Source organism: Rhinatrema bivittatum, chromosome 1 (assembly GCF_901001135.1).
Source record: "Rhinatrema bivittatum chromosome 1, aRhiBiv1.1, whole genome shotgun sequence".
NCBI classification, from domain to species: domain Eukaryota; kingdom Metazoa; phylum Chordata; class Amphibia; order Gymnophiona; family Rhinatrematidae; genus Rhinatrema; species Rhinatrema bivittatum.
The window spans coordinates 348911376-348929156 of NC_042615.1; the positions used below are offsets into that span (position 1 = coordinate 348911376).

The 17781-nt window shown below is 41.9% G+C and overlaps 1 protein-coding gene across 6 annotated transcripts in view; it reads left to right on the forward strand.

Moving 5' to 3' along the window:
• HELQ (helicase, POLQ like) overlaps positions 1-711 on the forward strand; it is a 187628-nt gene extending 186917 nt beyond the window's left edge. For all 6 annotated transcript variants that reach the window (XM_029599498.1, XM_029599489.1, XM_029599522.1 and 3 more), the window contains one exon: positions 131-711. In XM_029599498.1, the coding sequence (XP_029455358.1) occupies positions 131-238 (108 nt within the window). In that variant the 3' untranslated portion in view covers positions 239-711. The remainder of the gene's footprint in view (positions 1-130) is intronic.
• The last annotated feature ends 17070 nt before the right edge of the window (positions 712-17781 follow it).

A 17781-nucleotide genomic window follows, 5' to 3' on the forward strand; every position in this document is an offset into this window, starting at 1 on the left:
TGATTTACATGACCTTTTGTTCCTAATATTTTGTTTTAGAATTTCTAGATTTCTCATCAAGAAGATAATTTGAAAAAAATCCTTGATTTGTGTTAATGACTGCTCTAAATGGTTTTATTTCTTGCTGCAGATGCTGCTGAGTGAAAAAGCAGAAGCACTTCAGGGAGAGGTAGAAGACCTGCTGCGGTTACCCACTGATCTCCCTGGTCTTAATGTCTCTCCTGTAGAAAACCAATAAAGCTGCTCAATAAACTGCTTTATCTAGACCCAAACCTTTCTTTTTTTTTTTTTTATTGCAGATAGGAACTATTTAAGCACCTGTTTTAAAACACCTTTTAACTGGCTTTCTAAGCAAGAGTATTTTTGATCTGTGGATTTATACATGTGCTGTAGTGCTCCCGTCTCATGTTTCTAAACCTTGCCATGTGGCAGGAGAGTGTGGGGATCTGTCTGCTCTATGATCCATTCACAGGGCTGCATATATGACATGATTTTCTCCCATTTTGTCTCAGTAAAGAAAATGCTTTGTATCTAGTGCCCAAAGAAGCAATAATGTCCATCCCCCAACCTGCTCCCTCTGGCCCTCCTCACCTTCCACCCTTCTCTCGAAAAAAGAAAGGGTTTATTCCAGTGTGTGTTCATCTGTTAAAAAAAAAAAAATGCCCCCACTTGTAATTATTGATATTTCTTAATTTTACATCAATCCCAAAACTTGTATGCTAATAAAATGGTGAAAGCATCATGAAATTCTTTTGATAAATTTTGATAAATACAATAAATGAACTGTATTATACATAGTATTTTATGTTGCTTTCTTTGACAGAATGGCCTCCTAAAACCTTTTTTTTTTTTACATATAGCTAAGGCTCCCCAGTTGCGGCAATTCTGTAGCAACTGCTGCATAATTTGCTTCTTGCTGCAGAATTGCAGCAATTTACTAACCAACCTACATACATACCTCCCTGCACTGCTGCTGTGCAACTGAATCAACTTCCCTCTTGCCAGCCCTTGCCTCTGTCTATTGGACCAGCTCTTCCCTTTCTTTTGGTCAGCCTGCTGCACTGGCTGATTCTCCGTTAAGTAAATCTGCCTCCCACAGCCATACTCTACTTCTCTTTGCTCTGTCAACCTAACTCTATCTTCATTCCATCCCTTTTTTCTATTGGGTCTGATTTCCTCTTCCCCTAGTCGGCTTTAGCTATTGCTGCTGTGAGTTTGACTCTTCCGCCTTCCTTCCACACTCAACCTCCAAATGAGCTGACTCCTCCCCCCTCCCTCCCACCAGGTGAGGGGAAAAGGGTAGCAGGCCATTTTTATTAATTTCCTCAGCCTCCAAAACTGAGTAATGATTCCATCCTGTGTAGATGTGTTTAATTCATATTGCCTCAGTAACTGGGTACAGCAGGGGGAAAATGTTTTAGGAGCAGGATATGTCTTCAGAATCCTTGCTCCCTACTTTTGCCTTGCAGAGCCAGCCAGTAAGCATAGCACCTCTGGTTTTATCTAAGTCACATCCATCTCAAGGCTTGGACCGGTTGGGTTACCCCATCTTCCTTCCACAAGACTCATACAATAAAGTAATCATAGCCTTGAATCACCTGGAGGCATCAACAGTGTTTCAGTAGGTTGGACCGTTGAGGTCTGTGTTGCATCTTGGTTCTGAGGTGGCAAAACACATGGTAGATAAAATCTAAGTGCTCCAGAGAAGGGGAGAAGCTGCATAGCATGCAGGATTAGGCTCCAGGTAGTGGAAGCAGATTTTCTTTACTACTGTATTTTGGTGGAGCCCTTATCTGACAGGGAAGAAATGGAGAAGTCACCAGAAAGGGAGACTGGAAGAGGAGGACAGTTAAATATTGCCAAGTAAAAATCTTTTCATGATTATGTAGTTGTCTCATTTCTTTTTTTTAACTAAGTCTCTCTCAGCACTGGACAAACCACCTAAGACAGATCTCACTGCCCCATAATTGATTCTGGTTTTCAGGTACCCCAGAACCTTCCTGACATAACTCTTTGCCTACAGGGCCCTTACTCCATGTCAAACCAGGAGCAGTTGGTTAAGGAAAAGACAGCTTTTCAAAGATTCTGCCATGGGCTCCTATAAACCTCTTGATCTGTGAACCCATCTGTGAGGTCTCTTCCACCCAGAAACCATAAGAAGATGGTTTTCTTTATTACAGCTGTTAGGAGCTTGTTAGTTACAGCAGATATTACAGAAGGAAAGGTGAGATAGCAAAAGCAACGACAGAGAATTCTGACTCTCTTTCATGTTCAGTTTTACAGGGACAAATCCCAAATTTTCATATTTTGTTTCCATAATTACACCTAGATTCTGGGACATCACTACATTATCTAATATTGGTTAGTAACAGGGATAATCATCATAACTTCTTGACCTATGGTACCATCTAACAAATGCAAGTTTACATAGCAGAATACAACTTTGTCTATTTTAAAACAGTTGGACTGATTAACATGCCATAGCAGAATGGGTTTTGAGGGTGATTTCCAAAAGCCATTTATCTGGGTAAATGGGCGATGTGAAAATTGCCCAACCTCCTGAGGCTACTTTTACCAGCATAAGGTAGCGGTGGTCTGGGGGTAGGAGTAGGGGCAAGGATTTGCACCATGTTTAATTTTATATTTCCAAAACTACCCGTTTTAATTGGAAAATGTGTCCACAGAAAAAGTAGGTGCAAGTGGCTGTGAGTATTTTTTCATTATGCAGTTTTCAAAATGAAGGTATACATATACAAAATGGATGCAAAATCTGTGGGGAAAAAGCACCTGTGGACTTTGCAGCTATGCATGCAGTGTGAATATTGCTCCGTTTATGATTAATAATGACTGTTGTCATCTTCCCCCAACTCTACCTTCACCAGCTCCAGTTACTAAAGTGTCATTGATCACAGTTTTGTCCTTATCTATTACGAGCAAGTCCTATACTCTTGTGTTCTGCAAGTAGAAACCTGTGTCTGCCTTTGCTAGCTCTGCTCAGAGAGGAAAGGACCTAAGACTTCGCAAACCTCCATCCTTTTTATATGAAGGTACCAGTCTTCAGCTCCAGAAGGAGATCAGAAGAGAGACTATCTGAAGATAACATCTCCGTTGTTTGGGATACAGTTCCTCCTATTTCCTCTAGTAGCAAATTCCATGGTAAAACACCAAAGAGACCAGAGAAATATGACACTTATAGCTGTTTTTGGCTAAGACAGATTTGGCTTCCAGTTCTGCAGGAACCTCTGCCTGAATAAACTAATCAGATTGTGTTCTTTCTCCAACCATAATTATGCAATAGCAAGGGTCATGGTGCCACCCCAACATCCAGTTTCTAGCCCATTTGGCCTGAATGTTGAAAAGGGTGACTGAAATGATAAAGGGCATGGAATGGCTCCCCTATGAGGAAAGGCTAAAGAGGTTAGGGTATTCAGCTTGGAGAAGAGATGGCTGAGGGGAGGATATGTTAGCGGTCTACAAAATCATGAAGGAACTTGAACAGGTAAATATAAATTGGTTATTTACTCCCTCAGATAATAGGAGGACTAGGGGGCACTCCATGAAGTTAGCAAGTAGCTCATTTAAAACAAATTGGAGGAAATTCTTTTTCACTGAACACATAATTAAGCTCTGGAATTCATTGCTAGAGGATGAAAGTTAGTGTAACTGGGTTCAAAAAAGGTATGGATAAGTTCCTAGAGGAGAAGTCAATAAACTGCTAATAATCAGTAAGGATTTATATTTGGGTATTTACCAGGTATTTGTCAGGTATTTATGACTTGGCTTGGCCACTGTTGGAAACAGGATGCTGGGCTTGATGGTCTGATCTAGTATGGCATGTCGTATGTTCTTACATCACTCTGATAAAGTATTTCAAGTCCTGGTTTCCAGAAAATAATTCCTAAGGAGGTCTTACAGATTCAAATAAAGTGGATTTGCCATCGGATATGAGATCCAGAGCTCTGGCTTCCTTCTATATTTTATATAAAATCTGTTTGAATACCTTTTACATTTTTCTGAGTTCAGCCTCAAAACCAACTCTATCAGGGTTCACCTCAATGCAACTGGTGTTTACCACCATGTAAGGAAACCCTATTTATGTACAGTTCTAGTTATCAGGTTTATGCAGGGCTTGCTTCAATTGACACCTCTTATCAGGCCTCCTGTTGTGTTATGTGACATTAGCATAGTTCTGACTCACCTGATGAAAGTAGTAATGACCCAGTGATTTGAACATAATTCATCAAAGAATAGATACTAAATGAGAGCGAGATCTCCAGCGTTGTGTCAAACATGCATATAAAAAGGCTTTATGCTGATCGCTAAAATTTTCTTATCAAGAATTACAAAGAACCTGTTTCGCGTTTGATTTGTACACTTCCATATTCTGCCCGCATGACTGAGGTGAAACTTTTTTTTATTTATATGCATTTCAAATACATTTCAAGAAATCACTTGAATAGCAAACAATAAGAGACAAATGGAATTTAATCTAAACAAAAATATCTAAGAAATAAAAATAAAATAGACATATTTTAGTCCTCGATACAAGGATTCAATCCCACAACTTCAGTAATCTATTATGAAAAAGGAAAAAAAAAAATTTGTGAAGACGAGGACTATGTATTATACGAACGGAATCCTAAAGCCTGCTTTCCAGTTACACAATAGGGGAAGAGTTTACAACCAGAGGCAATCTTTCACTCAAAAAAGAGGAAAGTTGTGAAGGCAGAAAAAATATACATGAAGCACTGACACTTTACAAAACATTTACAGGGAAACAATGAAAAATGAAGCTCCCAATTCAAGTACCCTAGGCTTTAATAACAAAATCTGTATACTCTTTCTTTGTCTGTCTGGCCAAGTCAGGGAAAATGCGAACTTTTAAGTCCAGAAAATTCTCTAAATGATAGCGGAAAAACTTCTTGAGAATCCATTCTCTATCGGACTCCAAGAGGAAACAAACAATAAGAGTAGCAGAAGTAACCAAGTCCATGTGAGAAGTTTCCAGAATATTAGTAATATCTAATTGAGAATCAATAGTAGTGATAGCCTGGGTACCGTGTTGATCTTCACTACCTTTTTTTTAAAAGGGGTATTATAATAAACCTTGGAAACAAGAGGAAGAGTTTGCTCAGGGATCTTAAGAGCCTCAATCAAATATTTCTTCCACATACCTCTGGGAGAGATTAATGGATCTTTAGAGAAATTAATAAGACGAAGATTCTTCGCACAAGCTTGATTTTCCAGCAATTCCATCTTATTATTTATCTCAATATTTTCTTTTAACATAGACTGTTGGATTTCTTTCAAATTACTAATGTCTTTTTTAAGGGACTCCCAAGCATTTTGATTACTTGAAATCCCACTCTCTGCTAGTTTCATATGATTGTCCAAAGACCTCAAAGAATTAGCAAATGGTTTAAACTGCTTAGTGATGTTAATATTCAGAGATTGGATCGCTTCACAAATAACATCAAGGGTAATAAGTGCAGGTCTCACCAACTCGGCCATTTTGTAAGGGAGCAGGACTTCCAACCACATCCCCGGCAGCGCCCAGGATATCGAAGGGCTCCGAGGCAGGTCCCACGGGACTCGCAGATGCAACACAAGTTTCGTCATCATGCGACGCAGTCTCCCAAAGGGGGCCTCGTGATCTTGTCTCGGCAGGATTTGCTGGGGCAGTCCATTCCTCTGGAGACAGAGATGTAAAGTGTTCAGGAAGGGTGTCAGGTACAGCTTCCTCCCAAATGCTCTCCCAAAGCCAAAGAGCCTCACTACACATGGGTGTCCATCGGGCCCGAAATAGAAGAAGTAACAGCTCACACTCTCTGGCCCTCTGCTTCCTTCCAGAGTAAGGCATATTTTAGGAAAATTCGGACACTTGATGGAACCAGCCTCAAGTGCTTCTCACCAGTACAGCCATCTTGGATCCTTCAGTGAAACATAATTTTATGCTGTTGGCCTGTATTGTCTTCATTACCTGATTTTGTTGAGCGACCAATTTTTGCTGAAAAAAAAGGGAGAAACCTAAGAAGCATATTAGTTCAAGTCACTATTTGGTGGTTAGAGAAAAGTTCTTAGGGCAATATAAATGTAATGACTGTTCAATATGTGATCATGCTATGTGTATTAAGCAGTTTTCTCACAGTTGTCTTTCACATTCTTATGTTATACTGGGATCGTTTTATTTCCTTGTTTAATTTCTATTTCTATTCTATCTTGTTTAAGTTTTATTTCCTTGTTTAATGTAATGCAATTCTTTTGCAATGGTTATCATTATTATGTAAACCGAGGTGATTTGTAACTTGTTACATGAATATCGGTATATAAAATTGCTAAATAAATAAATTGCTAAATCGTTTACATGCACCTCTAGCAATGTTATTTATGCTAATGTATGTCCCTGTTTTTTTTATATTTACATTGGGCAGACTTAATGAGAAATTAAGCAGTGGATTACTGAACACAAAAGCAGTGTTCGTAGATTAAAAGAAAATGCCCCTTTAGTATCTCATTGCATATCTGGCTCACATGTGGCTGCTGATATTAAATTTTTGTTATTAAACAATTGAACATCTCAAGGGTGGACGATGTCTCTCATATGCTATGCCAATGTGAACAACACTTTATTTATACATGGCATACGATGGCACCTTTCGTCCTTAATGATGATATCGAGTGATCCACTTTTATGTAGTTTAGATTGGCTTTTTGTTTGGTTAGTTAAGAGCTCTACCATATGTCATTGTAAAGCTGCCTTCTCATTGGTTTAATGGTTTTTAAAAACTTTGGGTAAGGACGTAATTCACGTCTGTGTTTTGTGCTTTTTGTTGGAGATGTTCATGACAGCCTTTTCTGCTGGTAAGCTTGGTTTGATTTATTACAGTGTGACGCATAGATTTCTATTCAGTTTGTTAACTTTTGAATATAGATGCTTTAATTCATTTTTTACATTGTAGGAGTAGTTTACAATCTTTATATTCCAAGTGTTGATATGTGAAAACGATTTGAATTTATATATGTGAAAGTGTATTGCTGTTGAAAATTGTGGAGATTTATGGTGGATACACAGCAAAATATTTGAGGTAATGGAGTTTTAAGAGAATTTTTTTGAACAGGAGGGGTTGTTTATTAAACTAGCGATTATTTATTTTATTTATATACCAACATTTGATCTCAATTCAGATATCACACCAGTTTACATTCAGTGTAGGTATTTCTTTATTCCCAGAGGGCTTACAATCTAAGTTTTTTGTACCTGAGGCAATGGAGGGTAAAGTGACTTGCCCAAGGTCACCAGGAGTGACAGCAGGACTTGAACCTTGGTCTCCTGGTTCATAGTCCACTGCTCTAACCACTAGCCTATTCCTCCTCCCTCTTATTATGATCTTTGATGGTCATTTATGTAGTTTTATAGCCCACTATTCCCTGAAGAAGCCCAGCCAGGGTGAAACAAGGGTCCCTTGTCGGGTTTAGAAGACGGGTTAAGCATTGGAAGCAAAGGCTAAGTAGACAAATTAAGCATTGAAAATATTCGCGAGGGCAAGAAAACCGCTTAAGTGATGAAAATAAAAGAATTTTCATGAATAAGAGAAAGCTTGGAAATAAATTCGGAGAGCTAGATTGAAGAAGTTACTTCAATATGGGAATTAAAAAGTGAAACTGATAGCTATATGAGTATAAGATTTTCCATGCTTTCAAGTTGTTTGTGGATGGATGTGAATGAGTGAGTTTGTGTGTTTTGTGGAATGTCTATTAATCATAATTTTATATCGCTTTGTAACATTTTTGTAATTTTTTTGGAATAAAAAACTCATTGTATAGTTGTTGATAATATGGTGTATTGTTAATGCTTATGTTACATTGAAGCAAACTCTCTCATTTAGTATCTATCACCTGATGAAAGCCCCTTTTGAGCCTCTATTCAGAGCTCATGTATGTGATCTGGAAGATGATTTTATGTGGTGGTCACTTCAGTCCACAGAATCAGCTCCCGGCCCTAGCAATTTATCCATGTTATACACATGTGTGGCGGTGCTTCATGCACACATCCCAAGTTCCTGCCTAAGGTAGCATTGGACTTTCATCTTAATCAGATGTCCTAACAACATTCTTCCCTATGCCACTTGCTTATGAGTAAAGCAGCTTGCCTTGCTCTGAATGGCGAAAGAGCAATTGCCAAATCACAGTGGCATAGCGAGGGGAGGTCCAGGGGAGCCAAGGCCCCTGAGCGCCAGGCTGTAGGAGACACCCGGGGGTAGAAGAGGAGGCCTGCGGCCACCTAGAGCAGGGGGGCACCAGTAGCAGTTAGCTGGGACGTTCCGTACCACTGGGGAAGGTGCATGCAGCCGTCAGTAGACCCGATCCCACCAGTGGCCGAAAAACAGGGAGAGAGGCCATGCAGCTGCCAGTGGACCTCATCCACCGGCAGCTGAGTAGAGGACACCCCTCCCCTCGTCTGTGCAGGCCCACTGTATTAGAATTTGCGAGAGTAGCATGTTCTCCATGCTGATCTCGTGATGCACCAGATCAGCATGGAGGAAGTGCTAGCCCTGCAAATTTTTAATATTGCGGGGCCTGCACGGAGAAGGTAGAAGCAACGATGAGTGATCTGTTCCTCCCCAACAGTGACATGGCAGCGGTGACAACAGCAGAGGAGAGAAGCTCTGAGGCTGCTGGCAAAACAAAGAGGGGGGAGGGGGGGGCCTCACTTCAGTGGGTGAATGTATATGAATGGGAGCTTGTGTGTGTATGAAAGAGAGAATTGGTGCTTGCTTGGGGATTTGTGTGTGTGTATGTGTGAGAGAGAATGGGTGCGGATTTTCTGCATGTATCTCATTTACATACGCAGCCGTTAATATATCCCACAGCGGTGCCTGCTTTTGTTGCGCATACAAAAAAATAAATGTGCATAGACAACTAGCGCCGATTTCACCATGGGTCTTATTAAATCGGCTCCTTTAACAGCTGACAAGCAACACATCCTACCCTTCCCCAGCCCCTTACAAACATTCATGCCAAGGCTTAAAGAAGCAATGATGGCAACCAGAACTGAAGGCATACTTAAGAACACAAATTAGCCAAAATAAAAAAAAATCACTACTATTTAGTCATTTGATACCATGCTTCTTGCTTTATGGGACAAAACTTGCAAGTACTGATCCCAAACTTTTAAGAAGACTTTCTTTTTCTTAGAGACATCTGTCTTCACATAGTTTTCAAAAAGGCAAACTTGACGAAGCAGGTTTTCCGAAGGTTTTAATATATACCTCTGCCTTCAAATCCTCTAGAAGACAGTTCTAGAGTTGTGGCCCTGCTATAGTAAAAATGTTTGCTGTCTCAGCTAGGCACACTTGTCATGCATGGTGACGGCACAAGTAAAAAAAATTGCATTCTACAGACATCAATAACCTTGAATATTTATAAGTCGTCACAATAGTGCTAATTTTTATTGGAATGTCATCACTTAATGACTTAAAAAGGCACTAAAGCTTAAATATGGTTTTAATCTTCACATTGAGGTGCAGTGTGAAGAATGTACTTCGCACCAGTTTTTACTTGCAGCCGAAGAGAGAGATCAGGCTCGAGCACGGCTCCTAATTTCCCTACCTGTTGTGATACAGGGATTGTCCATTCTTCAAACTGGAATGAAGAGGGGATATGTTCAGAGGCAAATCTGCTCAGCCCCATTCATTCATTTTTTACCTATATTCAGCATCAGTGTCAAGGTGCGTGCCCTAGTCCTATCTTAAAAGGTAAGTAACTCTTCCCTAATTATCTTTTCCTCTTTACTCATGATTTTATAAACCTCTATCCTATCCTCTGTCATTGCTTCTCTAAGCTATCTGGAATTTAGGAAGCATGTTAAGATAGGGCTGTTCAATTCAAGCTTTTAAGAGATTTTTAGAATGATTCTATATTTTCTGGGTCTGAATTTTTTTTTTCATTTTAGTGATTTTAATGATTTTGTTAATATTTGTGTATTTAGTTTGTCATATTGAAACTATTGTATAATTTTGTGTACTATGTTGTAATGATATTTGATCTTATTGTACGCTGTTTTCATTTTGATGACAAAACAGTATAATCAAACAAAAGGAGGCCCAGCCGCTTGAGGCAGGGGCCTCATAACCGGGCAAGCATGAGGGGGGAGGGGGGAAGGATGGGGCGCAAGTGGCCAATAGGGCTCCCTGGCCGATTTGAACCTAAGTCAGGAGCCAAAGCAAGGGTTCAGAAGCAATACAGGGTAGGGCAGGGAGAGCAGCACATTTGCTGGAACAGGGACAAAAGCAACCCTCCTTTCACCCCATGGCGCTACAGGGCACGGGTTATGGGTGGGACTTTGTCACAGCCTTAAGCTTACAGCAGCAGGACTCGCACCAGCACCTAGGGGGATGCTTTGGTGTCTGTAGGAGGGGAAAGGGTCCAGACGCCAAAGATTATGCTTAGGGGGAAGCTTGTGGAGGGCGCATGAAGCAGGGTGTTATTGGTCAGCCTATAAATAGGTGGTGGGGGGGTGTGTGATGGACCTATGCAATGGATGGTGCAGACCGAGATGGTGGCCAAATGGAGGCCTAGCGTAAATAAATAGGCGTGGCCTGCAAGGATGGCCAGGGAGTTGGTGAGGCAGCAGCACACTGCATGGAGCAGCAGTGGCCACTGTGGCATTCACGGAGCTGGATGCCAGTGGGTACCACCTTCACGGAGCAGAAGGTTAAAGGGCTGCCACCTCACAGGGATAGCGGCAGCAAGCGGGAGATAACAGCATGAAGTTATCTGTATTTCTGTATTTTTGGGTTTAAGTTCACTGGGATGGCCGTGGCTGTTTTTATCCACTTAATAAAGAGCATTATGAAAATCATATTGTCATTATTGGTAATGGGAGTGGGGATGGGATTCCAGAAGCTATGGCATGCCCAAATTATGAAATCTAACCTAAATAAAATCTAAAGTGCCCTAACCTGTTTAGCCTTTCCTCCTAAGAGAGCTGTTTCATCCCCTTTATTATTTGTATTGCCCTTCTCTGTACCTTTTCTAGTAATTTTGCATGTTTTTTTGATACAGTGACCAGAACTGCACACAATCTATCATAATAATATGCAGCTGTCTGAGAAATGCAAGAGGCTGCATTGGTCACAAGGTGTCACTGTTTCCTAAACACACCAACTAGGTATTTATAGTTCAATCAACAGTTAAAATGCACTACAAAAAGCTGTACTGTGCAAAATGTGAAGAACACACTTGGCATTCTCTTCTGGATTAGTTGATCTGGTGTTTGTCCCTATTTTATTTACATTTGGAAACTGCTCCAGGATTAAATGTGGATTAGTTTCCTTTTGTATTCCTACTGAATATTGAAGTTGACACTAAAATTCCATTCATAAATAATACTGGTCTTTAAACAACAGGCAATCTACAGTCAGGTCATAAATATTCATGACAAACTACTAATGCTGATGAAATCTGTGATTTATAGTGGTTTTCTGGAAAATGTAAGGGGACCAGTACTATACTTGTGCTCAAATATTAATTACTTCTGGAAGGATTCTGTGCAAGTGTACAATTCAGAAATAGTACAGAATTCCTCTCTTATGCAGAATTTTGCTTTTGTCAAGTAGAATTCAGCACAAGGTCCAGAATCCAGCTGCACAGCCCATTCAGCCATAAACAGGAAGCAACGCCACATGGGCCTGAAAACGAAGGCAGTAGCAGAGTTGGCCTGCATGGCCAGAAGGATCCTGTAGCAGTGTTATCTGGAAGATGGAGGCAACAGTATTAGCCAAGTAGGCTAAAGACAAAGCGACACGGGCTGCAGCAGTCTATTAGGTCTTGTAGATGGAGGAGGGAGCAGAGAGAGAAAGCTTGGGGTGTGATGGAGCAGAGAGAACTGGAAGGGGGGGGGTGGGTAGCAGATGGAGACTCAAGCCTGGAGGAAGCGGCAGAGAGAGAAACTTAGGAGAAGATTGAATCTGGAGTGATGGGCAGAGATTTTGTATAGCTCGTCGCGCACCGGCTATACAAAATCGATAGCCTTGCGCGCGCCGATCCAGGTTTTTAGCAGATACGCGCGGCTCTGCGCGTATCTACTAAAATCCAGCGTACTTTTGTTTGCGCCTGGAGCGCAAACAAAAGTAGGCCTATTCGCGGAGTATGAAAATCCGCCCCTAAGTCTATCCCATGCTACTGTTGCTAGTAATAGCAGTGTCTATTTTCTAAGTCAACTTAATTATTAGCAAGTAATGGACTTCTCCTCTCAGGCCGGTGCAAGGGTATTAGGTGCCCTAGGCAAACCTTACAGCCTGGTGCCTCCTCCCCATACACAATTTTAAAATATGCATTTATAACATATTTTACATGAAAAATGACATTCTGAGGAAAATTAATCTACACATTGTGATAATTTCATGAACTGTTGTGATGCCAACAAGAAAACTTTGCATCTTGGAATTCATATGGCATCATACCTATTGTGATATGTTTTGACATGGTCCTCCCGTATCAACACAGTACTATCTGCCAACACTCAAAGAATAACAACCCCACCTATGAAAAAGAATACCACAAATATTACACCAGAATCTAAAATATTAATACACCTCCTATCAGGAAAACAGAACAGGCCAAGCTACCACAGATCCCTACAGAGAAACCACATGCTAAAAGAATGCTTCATCTCAGTCTTTGCATGCAGAACACAAACCCTCACCAAATACAGAATAAAGCCACATAAACTATAAATAGAAATGTACAGACAAAAACTGAACTGTAAAATGCAACACACCAGACTCTATACAGTGCAACAATGGAAAAACAAAAATTTCACCATTCCTCATGAAACAATAAAATCAAGATATATAAATCATTAATCATAACAGTAAAATCATACTAATAAAATAATTTCAAAACAGCTAATGAATAGACTATCCAATAATTAAAGACTCATGCAAATTTTGAAAGCTTTACCAAACACCAATAAAATATTTCAAAACAGCAAACACATAAACACTACTCAATAATTAACATAAGGATAAAAAATATCCCACAATCCATAGCTGGGAACTTTTGATTTTCAGTCTGAGCTTGTCATGGATTAATGAGAGGAGGCGATGGCTGCGAAACAAAGACTTTCTCCTCTCTCTCACATAATACATGCTCCAACACAGGCATACTCGCTTACTCAAACATATTCATACACGCACTCACTCTCTCCCCCACTTGCTCTGTCACACACACATATGCTCTCTCCTCCATATGCTTTCACATACACATACACTTGCTCTCTTGCCCCTACATGCTCTCTCTCACTCACACATACACACGTTTTCTCTCCCCCTCATGCTCTCAAACACAAATGCTCTCCCCCATAGGCTCTCACCTCACACACTTGCTCTTTCTCACATGCTCTCTCTCACAAACACATACTCTTTTTTTTTCCCCCACATGCTCTCTCTCCCCATATACTCTCCATCCTAGTTGTAGGCAGCACCAGCAGCTTTCTTCTTGGACTTCCATGGCATCAGGAGGCCTCCACTGTCTTCCTCGTTCAGCAGAGATGCTGCCTCTTTTCTGCAGCATGCCCAGCCAATCCTGCCTTTCTTCTGCCGTGCAGCCTGGCTGATTGGTGCCTCTCTCCTGCTGCGTGGCCCGGCCAATCGCTACCTCTCTCCTGCGTGGCCCAGTCGATCGCTGCCTCTCTTCAGCCGCACAGCCCGACTGATCCTGCCCCTCTCCTACCGTGCGGCTGGCCGATGCTGCAATTGACCCTCTCAGTCTTTTCTTCTGGCCACTCCTTCCAGCGATGATGATTGGGCATCCTTCTTCCTGCCCATGCGGGCTCACCACACATTTCCTCTTCTGGTCCTCGAGGGCTAGAAGAAGGAAGTCCAATTGCCTAGGTCAGTGGTTCTTAACCTTTCTTCTGTCGGGACACACCTGATAGATGGTCCTCACATGTGAGACACACTGAACACATGACAGTCACAGGGCTAACCCCTCTCCCACCCCCAACCCTCAGTAATGGGTATAAAGCAGAACAAGAACATTTCCCATACAACTCACCATACAAAAATGATATTCTGGTGTTATCTCAATAACAGCAACACAAACTCCCTCTACTACCAGGCGCAATAGCCCTACTTATAAAAAGACAGCAGCGTATGCGCAGTCAGTAGAGCGCTGGAATAAAGATGGGAGTTTTCAATTGACGCCTCGCATCTTAGCAGGCAGCGTGAGGGGGATACTACCGGTAACCATTAATATGTACTTTCGTGGAATGCATTTTAAATTTCTGTGCCGGGCGTATGTCTCCCCCTACATGGCATTTAAATTTGGGGTCAACTCCACTGATCGATGCTTGCGGTGTGGAACGGAGAAAGGCACCTTAGCACATATGTTCTGGTCTTGCTCCCAAACGCAAAGGTACTGGCACAGAATTTCTGCTTACCTGGAAGGCCTGGTGGGAGGGCAGTTGCCTTTCTCTCCGTACTTGTGGTTGTTTCACTGTGTAACTAGCCACCTGATACCTAATTATGGCCATCGGACCTTGTTAAAGAAAGCAGGTTTAGTGGGGAAAAAAATGCTTCTATTGTATTGGCGGGATGCAAAGGGGCCTTCATTTTGGACCTGGAGAGTACATTTTCACCGGCTGATGGAGTTTGATAACCTGGCTTCTCGGACCTCATCGACCAGTCGTCGGCTGTTTTTACAGACGTGGGATGTTTATATTCAACATCTGCCCCACAGGGCCAGGAGTTTGATACTCAATAGTGGATGTTAACCATACTGGACTGCAATCCGGGACTTGTTGGTTTTACGGCACTGAACTCTTGGGAATGATCTGCAGGGAGGGGGGGAGGGGTATTTGGTGGCTAGGTTAATGTGCGGAATAGGCTGACGGTGCCCAGTCGAGAACCTGGGTTCCAAGGCCGATAGAATATTGTGATACTATGCCGCTGGGGTAGAAAATGTTAGTGGTATCTTTTCTCTTTATCAGATGGAAACTTTACCCTTTGTGGGTGGATGCCTTTTGTTGTATTACTGAGTTCCATGCCTGTTGTATTTGGAGCCCTTACACCACTTAATAAAAATATATTGAACATAAAAGTGGAGAAGGGGCCGAAAGGGGAGATTGTACAATCCATAATACTTCAGTTTTAGCCACATTTAATAATAAACCATTCAACCTCCAATTCAAAAAAAAAAAAAAAAGACAGCAGTTCACCAATGCATGTCCAATTGAAAAAACACAACAAATAAAATGAGGTATTTTATGTGCCTACGTGCTAGTTAAATATCTCACCTCGGTCATACACACAACATCGACCTTCACCAAGTACAGAAAGACTACAAATTACAAATATGGAGACAAACTGGAATGAAAACCCAAAAAAAGCCACTCTGCATGCAGAGCAAACCTGGAGAAATGGAAACAGAAATATAGCACCTAACAAAGTCCCAGGATCTGCAATAATGCACACAAACTAATCCACACAAAGTTACACCTGATTATGGCATGCACTCAAATGGAACAACCCTACCTATAAAAAGGCAACACTACAGATATTAAACCAGGCCCTAAACACCAATACACCTCCCATTAGGAAAACAGAAAAAGCCAAGCTGTTATAGATTCCCACACAGAAATAATTGTAAAACTATATGAAAAATTGTTTCAAAACAGCTGATGAACAGAACATCATCTAACAATTAAAAACTCTTAAAAATTATTTAAAATTCTTCAAACACCAATAAAATATTTCAAAACAGCAGACATCACATACTACCCAATAATTAAAATGGTAGTCAATCGAGAAAAATGAACTTAAAAAGCCACCTTTACTTACCCTCTCCAGCAGTTCTCCTACTCCTTTCCCTTGCAATCCACACCAGAAGCAGCAGTAGCTGTTGAAGCTGTCCTCACGGTCCTCTTCCTTAGGGACCACAACCAGTCTCTTCTCTCTCTCACACATACACAGCAGTCACACCCTCAGGACCAGTTTCTGTCTCTCACACACCAATCATCTCCCCAACCAGTCTCTCTCTCTCACACACACACACACACACAGTCATCTCCCTGATCAGTCTTTCTCACACATACACACGTCACCTCTCTGGCCAGTCTCTCTCAATCACACAATGCTCTCGCTCTCTCTTACTTACACACAGGCTTTCAATCACATACATGCTCTCTCTATTTCGCTTACACACAAGCTGTCAGTCACACACATGTTCTATCTCACTTACAAACAGACTCAATCGCAAACATGCCCCCTCTCTCTCACAGGCACAGCCAGTCTTTGAAAGTAATCTCTCTCTCGCACACACACATTGACACACACAAGCACCCTCCCTGACTCACATATACACCACACACACATACAGAAGCACCTTCCCTGTCTCACATACACATTACACTCTCACAGAAGCACCCTCCCTGTCTCACACACAGAAGCACCATTCCACTCTCACAGAAGCATCTTCCCTGTCTCACATACTCACCACATACACACACACAGAAACTCCATTCCTTTCTCACATACACACCACACATACACACATAAACTCCATTCCTTTCTCACATATACACCACATATGCACACACAGAAGCACCATTCCTTTCTCACATATGCATCACATACACACACACACACAGAAACACCATTCCTTTCTCACATATACATCACATACACACACACAGAAGCACCATTCCTTTCTCACATATATACCACATACATACACACAGAAGGACCCTCCCTTTCTCACATATACACCACCAACACACAGAAGCACCCTTCCGATCTCAAATACACACACACACACACACACACAAAGGTCCCCAGCTGAACAGCTCATCTTTGGCCCACCGGCCTGGTCTCCAATGGCGGCTAGCAGCGCCGGTCTTCATTTCTTCTGCCCCGCCAACCTGGCCTCCAGTGGCGGCTAGCAGCGAAGGTCTTCTTTTCTTCGGCCCCACTGGCTGTGAGTAGCATGCAACACACTGGTGTGTCATGATACACCGGTTGAGAATCGCTGGCCTAGGTCCTGCAGCTGCCACCAGTGTCGGGAATCAGGACAAAATTTTTTCACAATTCTAAGCAGGTCCGATGGAAGCAGTAGGTGGCTGCTTCCAACCACCCCTAAACCTGTGGCACCCTAGACAATCGCCTAGTGCTTCCACCGGCCCTGTCTCCTCCAAGAACTTATCCAATCCTTTTTTAAACCCAGTTACACTAACTTCACTAACCACATCACCTGGCAACAAATTCCAGAGTTTAATTGTGCGTTGAGTTAAAAAGAACTTTCTCCGATTAGTTTTAAATGTGCCACATGCTAACTTCATGGAGTGCCCCCTAGTCCTTCTATTATCCGAAAGAGTAAATAACCGATTCACATTTACCCGTTCTCCCATGATTTTAAACACCTCTATCATATCCTCCCTCAGCCGTCTCTTCTCCAAGCTGAACAGTCCTAACCTCTTTAGTCTTTCCTCAGAGGGGAGCTGTTCCATTCCCTTTATCATTTTGGTAGCCCTTCTCTGTACCTTGCCTTGCTTTGATTCTGCCATTCACTTGTCCTGATTCCTGCTTGCCCTGCCTTTCCTTTGCCTTTGGACTGACTTTTTGCTGCCGACCCGGCCTGACTCTTTGACATTGCATCAATTGCTGCCTGCTCTGATCTCTGCTCGCCTGCTTTTTGTCTCCGCCTGAACTCTACCAGCCCTGACCTCTCCCTGGACTCTTGCTGCCCTGACCGTAGCCTGCGACACATCAGCAGCCGCCTGTC